The 20,616-nt window shown below is 39.3% G+C and overlaps 1 protein-coding gene across 7 annotated transcripts in view; it reads left to right on the top strand.

Moving 5' to 3' along the window:
• FSHR (follicle stimulating hormone receptor) overlaps window positions 1-20,616 on the top strand; it is a 179,343-nt gene that overhangs the window by 39,633 nt on the left and 119,094 nt on the right. For 3 of the 7 annotated variants that reach the window (XM_025466426.3, XM_025466415.3, XM_025466406.3), the window contains exon 2: window positions 18,221-18,256. The exons of 2 other annotated variants lie outside the window; for them this stretch is intronic. In XM_025466426.3, coding sequence (XP_025322211.3) covers window positions 18,221-18,256 — 36 coding nt within the window. Of the gene's footprint in view, window positions 1-7,350; window positions 7,549-18,220; window positions 18,257-20,616 lie in introns of all 7 variants that reach the window. 2 more of the 7 variants (XM_025466451.3, XM_025466441.3) reach the window with 1 other exon arrangement.

The following is a 20,616-nucleotide window of genomic DNA, read 5'->3' as shown; positions in this document are numbered from 1 at the left end:
CCGCTAAGAATCAGGCTAACATTGGGTCATTCTCTAAAGGCAGAAAAGAGGTCAAATCAACTTTTCAACCAAATTCTAGTCCTTTGTGTTTTAGCATCAGGTAATAATACTTTTTCTGTACATCTTTTTAACTTGCAAAAGATCCTCATTCCATCACATTGTTTTTAAGACAAAGACTTGTTTGATCATTGTAACAGTATTCAGTTGAGCCTAGTAAGTTTTTAATGCTCCTCCTCTGCCAAAATCTCTGCTTTTATTAGGATTGAGGATGCCCCAGGCTCCCTAAGGCCAAGTGAGAGAGAAACCATCCCAAATTCTTACTTCTTCAATAGTATAAAGTATTGTGATTGTTACTATTACCTTAATTCACTTTCCAAGATATTTTCACATGCATAGTTCCTTTTTAGTACCACAGTAACCCTCTGAGGCTTCTTACTTTATTCTTTTTTGTTTGTTTGTTTGTTTGTTTTTTATACTTGTGGCAACTGAGACTCCGAAACAGTAACTCACTTACCTGAGATCACACAGCTGTTAAGTACTGGAGCCAAAGTTTGAACTTGGGACTCCAAGCTAACGTGCAAACCTTCTCGTTGATTTTTTTTTCCTCTGAAGCACTTCCCCAAAGACAACTGTGATTCATAAACAAAGGAAAATATAACACGGTGCTTCTGACATGTTATGTCAAAGCGATGCATTAAGAGAATACTGTCTTGGTCTAGAATGGATGTTTGAGTCCACAGGGGCTCCCCAGGATACAGAATTGATTATCCCCAGTCATCACGTTTAGCATTTAGATAGCACTCAGCCCTGTGATGTGAGACTCAGCAAAGCTTCCCTAAGTGCAGGTGGCTGTACTGGCAGTGTGGTGATGCTAGGGTTCCAGAGTTATTATGGGCACAGTGGTCTCTGTGTCACCTTCTGGTAACCAAGGAGGGAAGTAAAAAGATGGCTTTGCTGGAAAGCAAGCCTGCAGTGAGAGAGGCATGAGAGTATAACCATCCTGCCGATTGGAATAACGGCGTGCTTTGCTGATGGGACCTGGAATCTGGTAAAAAATGAGCACTTACCTAAGTCTGCCATCTCTCTAAGCCTTTTTTTTTTCCCCATCTCTCTAAGCCTTAATCTAAATGGGGGTAAAGACTTACCCCCTTCTTCTAAATGGGGGTAAAGACTTACTTGAGACAGCTCCCAGATGACTTGAGAATGATGGGAGATGATGAGTGTGAAACATTTAAGGCACTTTACATGTCATCAATGGAAATGCAGTTTGCTACCAACGTGTCCAGCCCTGTGTACCTGAGCTTCTAGGCTTCCCTCAGTGTGTCCTGGAATCCTTTTCTGCACAGTTTTATTTCAGAAACCACCTCCTACAGAATATCATTGTCAAAATAGGAAAACCAGCCACCACATCTCTAACAGAACTATTCCATTCAATTAGAACTACGTGGCGGGGAAGCCCGGGTGGCTCAGCGGTTTAGCGCCGCCTTCAGCCCAGGGCCTGATCCTGGAGACCCGGCATCGAGTCCCACGTGGGGTGGAGCCTGCTCTGCCTGTATCTCTGTCTCTCTCTCTCTCTCTCTGTGTGTGTCTCATGAATAAATAAATAAAATCTAAAAAAACTAGGTGGGGGACGAGGAGGAGAAATAAACTTGTGTTCTCACAGGTCGTATTTAGTCATCCTGGAGTTAAAGGGGAGAAGAAAAAAATACATATTTATATATATACACACACAATATATATAGGCAAAAGGAAAACAAACAAAAAGACTTGAATGGTTTTCGATTTAAATCTGGTCTCCTGACCTGCTGAGCTAACATCAGTTCTCTCCCTGTCTGTGCAAATCCACAGCTCCCTGGAACATAAGGTAGGGATATTGCTGGATGAACTATTTTCATAAATAATCATTCTTTCCAGTTTGGCACTGAGGAGACAAGAACTCACAGGGGCTCAGAATGTACTTTTCTTAGGGCTCAGCCTCTCACCCCCTGATGCCTACCAGACTTGCGCAGAGCCACGTAAGGCCATCTGCACAGAGATCTCCAACCCATATTTTGCCGGCGGAATAAACAATGTGTTAAAAAGGCTTAGCCTTGTCAGGCAGAACTGGCTCTGGGAGCTGCCAGCATCACACGTCTGGAGGTGTTGGCATCCCCTCAAGGTCACCGGTAGTTAAGGCTGGCGGTGAAGGGCACCCTTTCTGAACTGTATCCTCTCACCTCGCCTCTCAGGTCACAGCTCCCACAGCGCTGTCCTGCAGCCCCTCCTTCCTGCTGCTCAAACAGGATCTACCAACTAGCCTGTTTTCTTTCCCTCTAACACTCCTGGAGGCTTTTCTCTTCTCCTCTGACTGCTTTTCTCCCAACTGGGCATTTGGATTTTGTCTCAGGAATAAAAATTTCCAGGGCTAGATCCCTAATGGCCCATTTTGCATTAATGAAACTTTCAAACACACAGCACTACTGTCTCATCAAAATACCTTGGCGCAACTTGAAAAATTAAGTAAAAAGTAAAAACAACAGTAATACAAGCTTATAGAGGCAAGAAGGATTTACCATCCCCTTTATGTAGTTGAGTATTAGGAAGTTTCTCTCACTGAAATAAAAATCCAATGCCAGTCAGTATTTGGTTCTAATGATTGTTGGGGATCTCTTATGCAGTGTTCTGCCTAACATATTCACCAAGTGATCTTCTATTTCTGCTTGAGGATTCCAAAGGCAAGGGCTCCTCCACCAACAGTGCATCTTTATATATTTAGCATTTTGTCATGAAAATGTTTGACTGTTCAAAAATGTGCACAAACTAACATAAGAACCCCAATGTCCCTAAGACTCAGCATCAACAATTATCAATAAATGGCCAATCCTGTTTTATCTAGGTCTACCACCTTCCTCCGCAACCTCCTCCACCATCTTATTTTAAAAACAACCCCAGACATAATTATCTTATATCCATAAATATTTTTGTACATATTTTACAAGAAAAAAGTTACATTTCCCTTATGCAATTTCACCTTCTTCTTAAAATGCACTTACTTTATCCTGAAGCACTTTGGGGAGTACCTGCTTGCGGTTTTATGGATGAAAATGTAATGATTAGAATGGGAATTTTCTCTTTAATGAACCTGAGGTCTTCAATTAAAGGAAGCGTGCACACACATAACCAAGGCATTGATCTCATTTTTCTACAAGTGACACAAGGAAGTGAAAAGAATGTTTACAAGATTCTCGTTGCTACCCTATCACTTGACAGCTAGATTACCCAAGTAAACGATATTCCCTCACTTTCCTCTTCCATAAACTGGGGGTAATTGTGCCTGCCCCCACTTGTTTTACAGAGCTGTTATGACAATCCGTTGGGATGATCCACATATAACCATTCTGTAAAGACAATGTACTGTTCAGGTGTAAGTAATAATTAGTAAGGGGAAAAAAAGCCAAAACTAAACTAAACAAGACACATTGCAGAATCCGAGCTCAGCAGGAGTGGATAGAGAATATGGAGATTTTCCCTGCCAATGCTCCCGTTATGGTTCCTGGAGCCTTCTGCGAAAGCTCATAATGCACACTTGCTGAGGAGCCATGGAAAGCACCAGCTGCAGAGCTGTACCAGGAGAGGCCTCATCAGATATGATCTCAATCAATAAACCTGCCTCCTCCTCCACTGTGTGGGATGTTCAGACACAAAAGCCACCAGAAAAAGTGTATTTTTCACCTTCTTTTGAGGCCTGAACAGAGGAACAGATCATTGCTCTTTCCCCTCAGAGAGAAGAGAAATTGTCTAATAATAATACTTTCCCTGGCTGGCCAGAGAAATAAAGTGACCAGCTGAGCTGCAAGTAGATGATTATTCTTTCAGCAAAAACTATGATCGGTCTGAATTCAAAGACCAAAGGCATTTTAAAGGCAAAAACACCTGGGGAGAAGAATGGACAGTGGATTAAAACAAAAATTCCCCTCACCTGTTTTCCTCACAGGGCCAGCCAAAAAAGAACAAGAGGCAGAACAGGCACTGGGAAGGAATAAAATAATGGCTGGTTATACAAAGGCCCTTTGTCAGAGAGGCGTTCCGGGGCTGCCTTTCTCTCACACATTCAGAACATGGGCTCCCACGTGTCCTAAAGACATGAGAACAAGATGGAGACAACTAACTAATCAGGACAAGACAGGTCCCCAGGGGTTGGTTCTGCCTCTGGTTAAGTTCCATGGCCAAAGGCTATATGTGAAACAAGACTCAGGACTCCAATTTTTTTTTTTTTTAATTTAAAGAAATCACTGTGTATTCACAAGGGCAGGCTAGACTGCTGTTAAAGGCAACCTAGCCACATGGCAGTTCCTTAACATGACAAAAACCTATTTCTCCTTCCTGCATCATCCCTGGCTGGGTGACTCTTCGACTTAAGTCCATTGCCAGTACTCTGAACAGCCCCACCAGCATGCTGGGGGCTGTAAATGTTGCTCCTGGCCGGGCAGCTGTCTCCTGGCAACCACCCCACACATGGGAGGGTAGCAGAGGAGCTTTTGTCTCTGAGGAACCCTAGTCTGATTGGAAACGGTACAGAACTGGGCAGCCCGGGTGGCCCAGCAGTTTGGTGCCACCTTCAGCCTGGGGCGTGATCCTGGAGACCCAGGATCGAGTCCCACGTTGGGCTCCCTGCGTGGAGCCTGCTTCTCCCTCCGCCTGTGTCTCTGCCTCTCTCTCTCTCTCTCTGTGTCTGTCATGAATAAATAAATAAAATCTTAAAAAAAAAAAAAAGAAATGGTACAGAACTGCTAAAACTGAGCTGGCTGATAGGCATTTATGATCACCTGCTTTATGCAAAGATCTATATCATCTGCTATAAGACAAAAAAGAAGACCCCTGATCCTAAAGAGGCTGAAAATCTAGAGGGTGGCAAATATGCAGTCAACTAACAACTAACTGGATGCTGAACTTCCATTCTATTTTCCTTCAACTGTGCCAGCTAATTTATTCTCATAGGATCCTGATGAATGTCATAAACTCACCTAAAAATAAATAACTTACAATTTAAGCGTCACAGCTACAGTAGGGAATTTAATGAGCAGAAGCATATGAAGGCATATTAAGTGGTTACGAGTTGGCATTAGGGCCAGAGCACCTGTTTTCAGATATTGGGGCTGCCACTTCCCAAAAGTTATTTGTTCTGTTCCTCAGTTTTTTGACCTATGAAATAAGGATGGAAATTGTTCCTACTTCACAGGTTACTAAAAGGATTAAATCAGTTGTAAAGGTGAAGCACACATAAACATGAGAATTCTTGACTTACTCTGCAAACCATCGACATGCAAACCCTGCTCCCAAATGCACTCTTCTTAGTCTGTTCTTACACCTGTCATGACCCACCTGTCAGGTAATCTGAGGTGATCTGTCACCTGTTTGGCCCATGTGGTCATCCTAACATCCTTTTCTTTTCATCCTTTTTTTTACTCCTTAACTCTGGTCCCACCTAAACATATCTCCTAGAACTGGAAAAATTTTATTTATTTTTTTTACTGAAGAATACCTTATCCTTTTCCTAATTTGAATTTTCATTTTCTTAATGTGGCACAGTTGCCTCTCATCTCCCCGACATGAGAGAAATGAAGGAGATAGCAATGCATTTCTGAGGAATCAGAGGGGCTTCTTGGAAAAACTGATATTGAGCTGTACAGGACTGTGACAGGTGCAGGAAACTTTCCATGGCAGGTGGTTTTCCCTTTATTTGACCAGATCTCACTGTCTGGTCTATGTATCTAAACCTAGATTTGTCTCATTTTCCCTTCCTTGCCAACTTTTATAACTATCCCATTGTTCCCTTCCTGGAACATGCTGGCTTATAAATGTTTACAGAATGAATGCATGCATGACTTTTCAATGCCCCATCTCCAGTTAGGTATCTAACATTTTGACTCTCTTAACTCTCCATATATGCCCCTCATCATCATTCTCCCCAACACAGTTATCTTCTTCAGGCCACAACTTGCCATTCTATTCCTACTCAGTCTCAGTGTTCTCAAATGCCACACATGCCACTAATTGCACAGGTCTCTTTATTGCCCCTCTATGATACACCTCACTTTGTTTTGCTCCCATTTCTGAAAACCTCCATGCTCAGCTTTTATGTAATGGGTTCTTGGCAGGAGAATTATGAACAGGACATTATCAACATTTAATGATCCCCCCACCCCCAGCCATCTCCCTGCTTTACAACCAGATCGGAAAATACCAAAGTCCTAAGATGGGGTTCAGTGGTCAGAATGGAGCAAAGCAAGGATTGAGAAAGACAAAAGGCATATGAGACTTGGAAAGCAAATACATTCACATTCTGATACATATTGATGTATCCAGGTAAGGAATGTGTACTCAAAAATATATCTCAATATGCATTGCTAGGGCAGGGAGAAGAAAGAGCTCCATCTTTGGAGTCAAAAGTACCTTGCTTGAAACTCAACTCTGCTGCTAAATAATTGTGTGAACTTGAACACGTCACCTAGCCGCTTCCCAACCTCATTTTCCTCCCCTATAAAATTGGGGTTAGTTGTTCTTCCTTTGCAGGGTTATCAAGTGGACAAGAAAGCAGGCATATAGACTCCCGTACAGTCCTTGCCACACAGTAGATTCCCAACAAAAAAAGATAGTAATTATTATTAAGAATTTTGTGATTAACCACTGTTGATCAGTTTTCATTTGAAAACTCAATAGTTTCTCTTGTACCATCCCAGATGGATTGATTATTCTCCAATAAATACTCACTAAACACCTATTATTTTTAAAATACAAGATGAATGAATACAGAGCCTGCCCTCCAGGGGTTAATTATAATGGGGTAAGCAGCCAGGTTAGCAAATGATCACAGGAGTAAGACAAGGGCTGTGCTATGGGTATGTATATGGCAGTATGTGTACTCCAGAAGAAAAAAGGCCTAGAGGAGCCTAAGAAGGTCAGAGGTCAGAGATATACACTCTGACGAAGTGATACTGGAGAGGATTTTTAAAGTCAAGAAATCTCTTGAGAACTAGGAAAGGAGCAGAGGGAACAATATTTGAGAGAAAAAAAAAAAAACAGAGATAAGAGTAGCATGACACATTCAGGAAACAGCAAGCAGCTTGAGGTGATCAGAACTGGGGCCTGGGGGATGAAGGAGAGCCAGATCGAAAAGGACGCATTCACAACTGTCATTCTGAGGAGTCTGAACTTTATTTTACGGGTAATAAGGAGTCATTGAATGGCAATGACAGAGTAGGATTTGCATTTAGAAATTTTTCTTTGGCTCATTTTTCTTTCTACAGTTAGAAAATTGGATTAGAGTGATGCTTTCCTTTTTTTTTTTTTTCCCACATCATGGCATAACAGAATGTTATGGCACACACAGAATAACACAGGAATGGCTCATTGTGGTCGGTGGCAAGAGTGCTTTAGCTGAGAACCTGCCCTGGACCCCACACACTGCCCAGAGAGTCAAAAGAGTCACCATTCTACACGCACATATCAGCCTCGTACCCACCAGTGTGAGGTGGCACATGAGTTGGGAAGCTCCAGATTCAAGGAGAGGTAAGATGATGAAGCAAGAAATGTCTCAGAGAATTAACTATATTGAGGTTATTGGTCTGGGTGAGTCCTAATGAGCAAAATGTGAGTAACAGCCAGTGAAAAGATTTGGTGTCAAGAATGTTGCTCAATGCCAATGGGCCTGAGGTTTGGTAGAGTTTAATACAATGTCTCTTTACACAGCACAAAAGCTCCTAAAGAGCAGGATGGGATAAACCATTTCTTTCTTCTTTCTTGATAATTTCAATCTGTATGTCTGAAAAAAAGCCCTGAGTGGCAGGATCAGCCTCAAGCCAAATTGTAAAATTGGTGACATTTTATCCTCAGCATCTTGTCTTCCCTCATCTCTATCCTTCCCTATGCACCCACATCCTTAACCTTGAGCCAACTTCAGGAGCACTCTCTTTCCCTCCCCGTATCAAATCTGCCTCTCCAGACATCTGTGATGCAGTCATTCATTCCTGTGTAAATGTGTCCTTGCACATCTTCTCCCTGGAGTATGTGCACTTCAGATAGCATTTCTTTGTTAAACATGAAGACTTGTTTCCCTTTCAAACTATTTTAGGCTCTAGGGCTCAGAAAGGAGAAGTGGACAGGTGGAGAGCCTTATCTTTACAAACTCCTGAAATCACACTAGGAAGGCATCTCTATAAACACCTGCGTGGTATTTAGTAGTGACTAAATAATGCTTCATTTAGTCTTCCTAATGACCTGGTCAGAAGGCTGAGCAAATGATCATATGCCCATTTTACAGAGGAGAAAAATGAGATCTGGAGGGGTTATGTGGTTTGCTAAAAGCTTCACAGTTCTCTTTAGCACTAAGGTCTAGCCTGCTAAATGCTGGTAGGGAGGAGTATCCTCAGCTTGCCATGTAACTTTTCTGAGTTAGTGTTCTCCAACTCCCACCTTCACTAGGAAGATAGCCAGCCCCACATGGTGAATCAAGGTCAGTCCATCCAGACACACCTCCTCCAGGGTTTTGTTTGTCTGCCTGGTGGCCTTGAGTCTGGCAGCTCCCAGCTGGCTGCTAGGGGAGCACAGCTCGCAAGGACAGTAGTGCTTTGTCCTGCAAGACTGCATGTATCAGTGTTGAGACTAAGATGGGACACGTGGGGGCTGGGAACCAACAGGCAATGAGGAGAGTCAGCTTGCAGAGCCACCGGTCTCTAAGAAAGCAGAAACTTCCATTGTTTTTCTTATTTAAATCTTTTCCATTGATTTTTTTTTTCTCAGCCTCCTGACTTTTAACGTTTAATGGCCACCTTTTGTTTTTTAAGCACAAAAGGGAAAGTGTCTGGTCTTCTAATGCATGAAGTAAGTTAAAATGAGGTTTCTTGGGACCACAACCCTTCCACCGAAATTAGGAAATAGGGCAGCCAGTCTCAGGAATAAGTCAGTGCTGGGGTGCAGCAAGTGGTAGAGGAAGCTAAGGAGGGGTTTGCCAACAAATCATGAAGAAGACATATAAATACTAATAGCACTTCCCCAGCACAAAAAGGTGAAGAGGAGAAAACTGCACCTGCTCTTTCAGTATTGGCTGTTCTTGTTTTCTGTTTGGTTTGGTTTGATTTGGTTTGGACATTTTGATTTGTTCTGTTGGGGTGTTTTTGTTTTCTTTTCAAGGCTATTCTTGGTATTCAGATAAACCAGGTTGCACTGGTAAAAATACACTCAATCTTTATGCTTTGTGTTACTCTTTAATTCTTTGAGAAGTACAAATTGTGACTGGTCCCAAACCCCAATCTCCTGCCCTAACCTCATCTAGGATTGATGGTCTCCCCACCCCCCCGCCCAAATATCTTTGTATCTGTGAATTTTCCTACTCAAAGCGGGTATTTCTATCTGTTATCTGAATTTACTAAATTTTAACTCTGCAATCTCCACTGCCAAACCCTTCTCACCCTCCACATGCCCCAAGTAGTTTTTGGAGAGCTGGTCTCTACTACAGATGTATTCTTTCTTCTCTTCATCTCCTGCACCATGACCTGAGAAGCTTCAGGTACCTGGGAGTCAAGCAGAGCTGGACCAGCTGGACTGCCTGGTGACTGCTCCCTCTCTTTATACTTTACTTCTTTGAGGACGACAGTCAGAGGGAGACAGGAGCAAAAAGACCAAACTGAAGTTGTTCCAGTCTTCCTCATATGCAAGGAATTCACCAATCCCAGACCACGCCATGTGCCCTTTGGAACACAGTATCTTTCTGCAAACCTTTTTCCCCTTACTAACTTTGCAAATTGACTTGCTTCTGTCAAGGTTAAAGCTTAACTAGAAGGCAAAGACTGAACAGAAACATTTCTCTTTCTTAAACGTTTCCCCTTTTTCTATGTAAAAGAAAAGCCTTGATGGATGTAAAAGAGAATGGAAGCAGAATGGCTCTCAGGGCAACTTTCTATGGTGACTTGTTTTGAACTCTGACCAACAAAGGAACCTCCAAGCTTCTGTCCCTTTCATCCTTCACAAAGAATTCTGACCCAGGCAGCCTCTCCCTAGCACCACCCATATCTACTGAGTGCAATTCTCTGTCTGCACTGGAAGGAAATATCAATGGCTGACCAGAAAGTCCAAGTGTGCCTGTTAATTTTATTGGCCTGCTGGGACATGGGAGAAATCCAAATTGCCAGCCTCAGGGACTGAGGGGACCCCTCTTTTCTTTGAGGGGTCATCGGGCATTACATCTACTCTAATGTTCCTCCATTTGAGGGTTTGCTTTCTTCATGTGAGGATTTATTCTTTTCTGTTGTCAAAAGAAAATTCAGAGAGCTTTACTCAACATCACTATTTTATTGAGCAAAGTGCTCACAAACAGGGATACTTCATACCTGAAACTGGTATGACTCTTAGAGGTATGACATCACAGGGTGGCCTACAACATGAAAATGAAGACATAATTAAGCCTTTACAACCATTGGTTATTGCAATGGAGATTTCCATACTGGCAGGGCATTGGTTAAAAGTGATCACCTTATATCATTTTAAGAAGATAATTTAAGTGTCCTTTATGATTACCAAAAGCACTTATAAGAAATAACCTACTTTAACTTTCGCTTACATTCACAAAATACGCTAGATTAAGTTTCACTTATGTGGTTTACCCAGTTTTATCTATTGGAGAGATCTTCAAATCTGGTCTGCATTTTATTTTAATATTATTCTCCTCTCTGGTGTGATCACCGATACTCTCATGCCCCCCCCCCCAGCTTTTGCAAACTGCAATTGCCATAATAATGCTAAGTTCTTTCAATATATCTTTAAGGGATAAGAAAAGCATAGCTTGCCCTACTTAAAATAACCCATGGCATTTGGACTTGGGGGGAAACCAGTGGGTACTCTGTTCACTCTAAAAGAAAAAGACAGCTCTTGGTGTTCCCTGCTCATCTAACTTGGAACGGACCTGTCTTAATTCCAAATTGCATCCTCCGTAGTGGTGAGTGTGGGCTTTCTTGAACACCATGAGAGGGAAATCCTGGCCATTATGTAGATTATTATTCCACTAATAGATACACTGAGTTAGAAACTCCTGCTATCCCCATTTCACCATCATTTAACAAGACAGGAGCAGAGCCTCTCTCAACTGACAAGCCAGCCGTTAGGAGCAGGCCAACAGTACTGTGGGGATGCCATCTCAGAATGTGCCCTCTGTCCTGAGATTGTTAGGTACTACTTGGCCCCTGCCCCAAGATCAGTGCTGACATCCATTCTTGTCACAAGGGGCTCTACAAAGCAGTTTCTGATTTTGCAACTTTGCAAATGGTGGGCAGAAGTGGACCTATATGGTCTTACCTAAAGCAGGTGTTATCTTTGTCTCTAAATCCTGTCATTTAACCCTGTTGTTAGAATTACAAGTCCTACATTTTATGTGAGCTTGAGTCGATGTATGATCTTGTAATTTCTATAGAGAAAAGGACCTGACAGAGGAGCCATGCCAACATTTCAGTATCAATCCTTCCATATAATTCCTCAGTGGCCCTTATTTCCTCTTTTACCTTGAACATTTCTTCTCAATGGGATGATAATACTCCTGAGGAGGCAAAAATGTGTTCTTGGCAGGGTGAAGGGAGGCAATTTTTACTCCTTTTATGTATAAAGAACGGATACACATATAGTACATGAACAGATATATAGTATATCTATGGTATTAAAATTTCATGAGAATGAGAAGAGCAAGAGAGGAAGATTAGGAGGAAAAATGCTGTCTGAAAAGGCTCCTTAGGGAAGCAATGAGGAAAACCAAAGTAGATCAACAATGACCTAGAACAAAAGCTTTACAATATGATCCCTACATGCCTTTCTGTCCTTTCTCTGTCTGACCAATGATTTAGAAGGCAGAGAGCCTAATAATCATGAGGATTTTTGTGGAAATATTTATATGCTGGAATTAACATGACAAATCTATAATATTCTGTTACATCAGATAAACTTGATATAAGATTTTGAGCTATACTACTTGATACATCATCTTAGATTTCCATGTCCATGAAGCTGACTCATTCAACAATTAACCTCCTATTTGCTTGATAACTCTGAAGGCCCTCATTTTACTTCTACAGTCATTTCCAGGGCACATCTTCATTTCATTTATTATCCAGAATTGGCCCATCACAGTTGGCATTTAATCCCACTTCTCTGTTATATGACAAACAGCGTCTTATCTTACCAGCTCTCACCACATTTCTTGATTCTGACTTCCTGGATGAACTCCAACCACATGACCCTTTAACTTTCCTCCACGATATCACCTACCTCTTAGCCTTCCTCCCTTTTCTATCCAGATCTGGTTGGACTTTTACTTTATTCTCTTATCAGAATTCTTGGTTCTTTGCACCCCATCCTATCCCCACATCTCCCCAGGAAAGAACCAAAAGAAAGAGAGTCCATGAAAGAGGATGGCTCTAGCTAACTGCCACAACTCAAACTCTTCACCTCTGTGTCCAAGAGACTATGCACTAAGAGTAGAAATGCACACACATGGGCAAATGGCCAACAAAACAACAACAAAAATACAGTCCTGGACTACATGTGCCCCTCTCTAACTACACATCATGCTTAGCTGTCCTTGGTTAGCTGTTTTATCCATTCTCTTAATCCAGAAGCCAATCCTTATTACTCACTCTCCTCACATGCCTTTTTTAAATTCCACTCAACCATTGAAGTCAGTGGCCTTGCCCCCTGTATAATTTAGTATATAGAAAATTAAGTGTATCTGCCTTATCTTTCCCCTCAATAACTCGTTCTCTTACCTGAGAGTTAACTACAATATCTCCTTTCTCTATTTTATTTTTTCTAGTCTTGCTTCACTACGGTCCTTCAGTCATGTTCAAGATCAGCCCTTCTTCTAACATCTTTCACCCCCATCCACTCCCACTTTGAAGGAATCTCACTATACCACACACACCCCAACGTGATCCTTCCCTGACTAAACACGTTTGTGTCTCTCACAAAGAGGGAAGGGGAGCTCTCCTTTGACTTTCCCTCTTCCTCTAGCTATCCTCCAACATCTCTTCCCAATTCATCCAAAATTTTTGAAAGATTTTAGGCTTGTTGTCTTTGCTTCCTTAACATTGCCACATCTTACAAAACAAAACAAAAACAACAACAACAACAAAAAAAAATCATTGCCACATCTTTTTTCAATTCAGTACAATCTGAATGTTTTCTCTCTAACAGTTCACAGAAATCGTTCCTTGGAAGGTCATGAATGACCTCCCAATAATCAAATCCAAAGTGTACTTGAGAGTTCTTATCTTACCACATCTCACTGATGTGCTTGCCACTTTTTGCTATCTTCCAGGAAGGGAAACTGGAGCAGGGTGATGAGAGAAACACTACTTTCTACACTTGGGATGTTAATTTTTATTTTCAGAAGGGGAATCCTTAAGCACTATCACAAGAAACGTCTTACATGGCTACCTTAAGCTGCAAGAATAGCTAAGCAGTAGAGTGTTTTAGTTTGTTGTAGCCTCTGAAATGGAAGAAATCAAGGAAGAAAAAAGTTGTGATTTTCTGGATTTTGATTAGCTAGTACTCAATGTCTGCCACAGAGTATAATTGCACTTTCTCTTTCATTTCAATTAACTTCAACACACAGAAAGGCAAAGTATCCAGAGCATGGATGCTAGAGCTGGGAGTCCCTACAATTGAGTTCTGGAGCTATCACTTTCTAGCTATGTGACTTTAGTCAAGTCACTCGAACCTTCTGTATTTTGGCTTTCTAATTTAAAAATTTGGGTTAGGTAACAAATCCCTAATGGGTTTGTTGTGAAGATTACATGAGTTTATTTATGTAAAAGACTTAGAACAAAGCCTTTCACAGAGAAGTAGCTATTACCATTTTTATTATTAGTGCTTATAAATACACATCTCTACAACTTCTTTCGCTCCCCTAGCTTTGGATTTGGACAGCTAACTGCCCACTAGACACTGCCTTAGCTTCAATCAGGCTGCCATAAAATGTACTACAAACTGGCAGAGTAAAACAGAAAAAAAATTATTCTCTCACAGGTCTGGAGGTTACAAGTCTGAAATTTGGGTATCTACGGTATATATTCCTCCAAGGGCTCTCAGGAAGCTCTTTCCTAGCTTCTAGTGATGACAAGCACTTTTTGGCAATCCTTGGCATATAGATACATCACTCCAATCTTTGCTTCTGTCTTCAGGCAGCTGTCTTCTGAGTGTCTCTATGTCTTCACATGTCATTCTCTCCCCTTTGTCTCTACTTTCCTTTCTTATAAGGACATCAGTCATATTTGATGGAGGCCTCTCATCTTAACTTGATTACATCTGAAAAAAAATCCTATTTTCAAAATATTAAAACTTCTATCTTGTTGGGGGGACACAATTCAACCCACAATAGACAGTCAGCTCTCACAGAGGTACCTTCTAAACAATATAGGATATCCATGATTCTTCTCCATCTCACACTCCATGTATTTAAATGGTACATCAAGTCCTGCTGGTGTGTGTGTGTAGGAGGAGGACGAGGAGGAGGAGGAGATACCTATGTGTGTACACACACACACTCACACATTATTCCCTCTTCTTAATCCCTTTTCTTCTACTGTATTCTATTTTGGGCCCTCCTCCAGCATTCAAATGCAAAAATATAATCTACATAAACCGGCACATAGGTCTTCCAAAGTCTGGCACCTGTTTTTGCTGAAGACGGTGTACTACTTCCCACCTCCCTGAAATGTTTCCCTTTGCTTAAAATCTCTCTCTTTCCTTTGCTCCCTTTCAACTGGTTACATTGTACTCACCTTTTAGGACTCCACTTGAGCATCACTTCCTCCAGAAAACCATTTCTATCTCTCCTGACCCTATCACTCCAAGACTGGATCAAGTGTCCAATCTTTGCTTTTTCCTTAATATTCTATACTTCTTTCTATCACTGCATTCATCACATGTCTTTATAATTATTTTCATTCATGTACTACATTTTGCTACCCTGGAAAAAGATCAAAATTCAAACTTCAAAGTATAATTTCTATTGAATGCATATTGTTTTTGCACAATTATAAAATTGAAAAATAATTAAGTTGAACCATCCTAAGTCAGGGACCATCTCTAATGTTATAGGAAGGTCAAGAATAAAAGGATGACAAAAAATATATTATGCAAACACTAATCAAAAGAAATCTGGAGTGGCTATATTAATACCAGACTTGGTAGCAAAGAAAACTACCAGAAATAAAAGGAGACATTACATAATGACAAAGGGTCAAGACTTAATTTTAAATGTATATACACCTAACAGTATTGCTTCAAAAATACATGAAGCAAAAGCTGACACAACTGAAATTAGAAATGGACAAATCTAACTATATAAGTATTCAAAAGAACAAGTAGATAGAACATCAATAAGGATATAGAAGAAGGAACAATATCATCAGCCAACTGGATCTAATTTGACATTTCCAACTCATTTTATGAAGCTAGCATTACTCTGATATGAAAAGTAAATAAAGTACAATATAAGAAAACTATAGACCAAAATCCCTCAAACACTTCTGAAAAATCTTTGACAACATACTAGCAAATCAAATCCAGCAATATATAGTAACAATTATACACAATGACCAAGTGGGGTTTATCCCAAGACTGCAAGACTGCTTTAGTATTTGAAGATCAAACAATGCAATCCACAGGCTCTAATTAAAAGACTAAAGAAGAAAAACAAGATTATTTTAATTAATACATAAACAAGCATTTGAAAATAATCTAATACCCATTCATAGTAGAACACTCAGCAAAGGTTTCAGACATGACATTAAGCACTACCCTTAAAAAAAAATCAATTGGACTTCATCAAAATTAAGAACTTTTACTCTGTGTAAGACACTGTCCAGAGAATGAAAGATTTGAGAGAAAATATTTGCAAACTATCTATCTTAGAAACAGCAGGAATTCACAATATCTTTTTAATATCTCAGAGCTCCACAGAAAGAAAACAACAAAAAAAGTTGGATAAAAATTTGAACATTTCACCAAAGAAGGTATACCAATGACAAATAAGCACATGAAGAGATGTTCAACAACAGTAGCCATTAAGGAAATAATTAAACCTCAGTATGATAAAACTTTATACTTCCTGGAACAGCTAAAAAACAAAATAAAACTAATACTACCAAGTGCTTACAAGGTTGCAGAGTACTTGGAACTCTCATATTCCGCGAGTGAGAAGACAAAATGCTAACGCTGCTCTGGAAAACGGTTTGGGGGTTTCTCATACGGTTAAATTTACATTTGCCATGTAATCCAGCAATTTAATTCCTAGGTATTTATCACAGAAAAATGAAAATGCATATTTATACAAAACTCCGCACATTAGTGTTTATAGTAGCTCTACTCATTATCCAAAAATGGAAATAATTCAAATGCCCTTCAATAGGTGAATGAGTAAACTGCCAATATAATCCTATAATGAAATACTACTCAGCAATAAAAAAGGAATAGCTGACCTGCACAACAAATAAAGGAATATCAAATGAACTATTTTGACCAAAAAAAAAAAGCCACTCTCAAAAGGTCCTATACTGTAGGATGCCATTTATATGACATTTTAGAAAGGCAAAAACGTAACAGCAGAACACAGATCAGTAGTTGCCCGGGCTTGGAAGTCAGGGTGCAGGAAGTCATACATGACTTCAAAGGAGCAACAGAGGGAATTTTTGGTGATGAAACAGTTCTGTATCCTAATTATAGTGGTAATCCCAATAAATTTGCAAATCATATGCCTGATAAAGGACTTGTATCCAAAACATTTAAGAATTCTCAAAACTTAATAAAAACAAATGATCCAAAAACCTTTCATTAGATCCTCAAAGGAATCTGGATTCTTCCTGTAAAAAATTAGCCACCATTGGTTTATGTGCTCTGCTTGGAAAATTCAGAGGTTGACCAAATACCAAACTTAGAACAGGGAACTTAAAATCCTGCTCATGCTCTCCCTGTATTAAGAGCCTGCCATACAACACAACTCCAAAGTTGCCATAGTCTTCTGAGATAACCCTCCAAAGATGACAGTGTTTCATTAAACACAGGAACCATTAGGAGTGGTTACCCCTAGGTGGAACCATTAGGGGTGGTTTACATAGAGCTATACATAGAATTACACACACACACACACACACACACACACACACACTCATTTGTACTGTGTATTAATTTTTTAAAAAACAAACTTATTTTGTTACACTGCAGGGAGAATTAAAAGTAAGAATATCATGTGGCTAACTGCCTTGAGCAATGAATGGCTGTACCTATTGAGTCCTCAATAAATGTTAGTTCACTGTCCCTTCTCCTTGCTTTTCTTAGCCAAGGAATCATGTCTTTTGCACAGTTCAGAACCAGAAAAGTCTGGTGGAGGCTGTGTGGGTATGCATCCCACCAGCAAGTTTTGGTCTTCAATTAGTGCAAAGATCCTGTTTAACAGGAACATTTATTTCTTAGATCAATAGGTGTTTTCAAAATCGAAAATGTCAAATTGTGGAGACACAAATTTCAATCTTAGAGTAACATGAAATATACCCGCGTTCCAGAAATGGGCAACAGAGTCTTTTTTGTTAAATACAAAGTATCAATACTATTATAACATTGTTGCAAAGCTCTTGCTTTGCTACAGTCATTCTAGAAATTATCATTTATAGATTTCAGTATTTATTAAAGAAGGAAAAAGTCCTTGTGTTTCTGTTGACCATTACTATTTATTTCTACCAATTAAGTATTATAGACAAATTACATTTTGCTTCTTTTACAGCATGTGAACTCTTTATCCAGGATCAGCTCCAGGCTAGCAGTTGGTTATTAGAGGAGCATAAACTGTACTTAGTATTACTTTATATTCTTCTGACACAAAGAAGAGATTTTCTTGATTTCTAGTAAAATCTCTGATCCACATTTAAAAGAAACAATGCTAAATTATGCTTTCTTCTCGCCCCCACAGAGGAAATTAAATTTTTCACAAAACCTCTCCCTCTGTCAAAATTCATGTTGCTCTTCAGGATTAGGTTTAGTTATTATCAGCTTATCACCTTAAAGACTAAATAAATCATTCTTCAAAATTCTATAATAAATAATATGTATTATCTTAGGAGTGATTGGAGACAGGTTATCTTCTGAGCAGTGTCTTATTTGCTTTTCTCTGAATCTATTTTAAATAGTTTCTATTTGTCTCTAACAGAGTTCATGTGAACATTCGACATTTGCTCTGCACACAGTGAGTAAAAGATAATTATTCAACACATATGCTTTCTGATTAAATGTGTGAAACTTCTAAATAGAAAATGGAAATTGGTTTAAAGTGCATTACAAAAGACTTAAATTTATCTTTGGTTCATGGAGCAGTGATCAGCTTCTCTTGCAGTGTTCCTGTGATTTCATTCTCAGTGATTGTCACAGTCAGAGCATACAGATTTCAGAAGGAAGTTTATCCCAAGTTAATCCTTCTATATCTGAGCAGAAGTAGCCCCAAACTGACCTTTATGTGACAGTCACCTTTCATTATTGCATTTTGAGCTAAATGTTGTCAATAAAAATCACAGTTAAGTCAGGCTGACATTAACCAAAGGGACCAAAAGAACAGCTTCAGAGGCAAAAATCTATTTGCCATGTTATCAGATACTGAGACCCTAGTGAGTCATTAAAGTAGAATTCTGTTTATTCACTCTGACAGAGTAAAGGCAGCTGTGAATTGTATCCAGAGCAAAAATCCAGAATCTAAAGTAACAAAAACCCAATGTAGAATTAATTTAGTAAGACCAGGCATCAGAGAATTTTGTGGTAAAATCTCTTTTCACTTTTTTGAGGTTTGCGTTCTCTATTGACTCCTAGCACAGTTTCCCCACTTTGGATTTACTTACCACTTTTACTGCTTTTTAGATCAATATCTAAGCCCCAGACCTGTTTTGCTCTCATTTATCCCACTTTAAAACTCATACCCTCATTAAAACCTCACCAGCCCTGCCCACAAAACCCTGATACCAAAACCAGACAAAGATACTACAAAAAAAGAAGGAAGGAAGGAAGGAAGGAAGGAAGGAAGGAAGGAAGGAAGGAAGGAAGGAAGGAAAGAAAGAAAGAAAGAAAGAAAGAAAGAAAGAAAGAAAGAAAGAAAGAAAAAGAAAGAAAGCTATAGGCCAGTGTCTTCGATGAACATAAATGCAAAAATTCTCAATGAAATATTTACAGACTGAATTCAATAGTCATTCAACAATCTTTCAATGATCAACTGAATCATTCATCATAATCAAGTGGGATTTGCCCTGAGGATGAAAAGGTGGTTCAATACTTGCAAATTGATGTAACATATCATATTAACAAGAAGCAGCATAAAACTATCTGATCTATTGAGATGTATTGCATGCAGAAAAATATTTGACAACATGTAACATCCATTCATGATAAAAATTCTCAACAAAGCCAGTTTAGAGGAAATATCCTTCAATATAATAAAGGCCATATACAAAAAACCCACACCTGACATTATACTCAATGGTGAAAAACTAAAAGCTTTTCTTCGAAGATAGGAATAAGACAAGGATAACCATTCTCACCACTTTTATTCAACATAGTACTGGAAGTACTAGCTGCAGCAATCAGACAAGAAAAAGAAATAAAAAATATCCAAATTGCTAAGGAAGAAGTAAAACTGTCACTATTTGCTGATGACATGATATTATATATAGAAAACATTAAAGGCACCACCAAAAGACTATTAGAATAAGTGAATTCAGTAAAGTGGCAGGATACACAGTTAATATATAGAAATCTGTTGTACTTTTGTACACTAATAACAAAGTAACAGAAAGAGAAGTTAAAAACAATCCCATTTACAATTGCAACAAAAAGAATCAAATATATAAGAATGAGTTTAACTGAGGTGGTGAAAGCCGCGTGCTCTAAAAATTGTAAGACATTGATGAGAAAAGTTGGAGGTAACGCAAATGGAAAAATATACCATTCTCATAAATTGAAAGAATATTGTTAATATGTCCACACTTCCCAAAGCAGTCTATTGATTAAATACAATCTCTATCAAAATATCAACAGCATTTTTCACCAAACTAGAAATAATCCCCAAATTTTAATGGAACTGCAAAAGATAAACCCCAAATTTTAATGGAACTGTAATGGAACTACAGCAATTGTAACAAGGAAGAACAATCTTATACTTCAAGATAGACTACAAAGCTGTAGTAATCACAACAGTATGGTACTGTGGTACTGGCACAGAAGACACATAGATCAACAGAACAGGATAGAAAGCCCAAAAATAAACTCATGTGTATGTGGTCAAGTCATCTTTGACAAAGGAGCCAAGAATACACATTGGGGAAAAGATGGTTTTTCAATAAATGGTGCTAGGAAATCTGGACAATTGCATGCAAAAAAAAAAGAAAGAAAGAAAGAAATTGGACCATTTCCTTATATCATACACAAAAATAGACTCAAAATGAATTAAAGACTTAAACGTGAGACCTGAAGCCATAAAACTCTTAAAGGAAAACATAAGCAGTAATCTTTCAGATATTAGCCTTAGCAATCTATTTATGAATATGTCTCCTCAGAGGAAACAAA

Source organism: Canis lupus, chromosome 10, assembly GCF_003254725.2.
Source record: "Canis lupus dingo isolate Sandy chromosome 10, ASM325472v2, whole genome shotgun sequence".
NCBI lineage: Eukaryota > Metazoa > Chordata > Mammalia > Carnivora > Canidae > Canis > Canis lupus.
The sequence above is the reverse complement of the archived record's forward strand: the minus strand, read 5'-3'. Positions and strand labels throughout refer to the sequence as shown.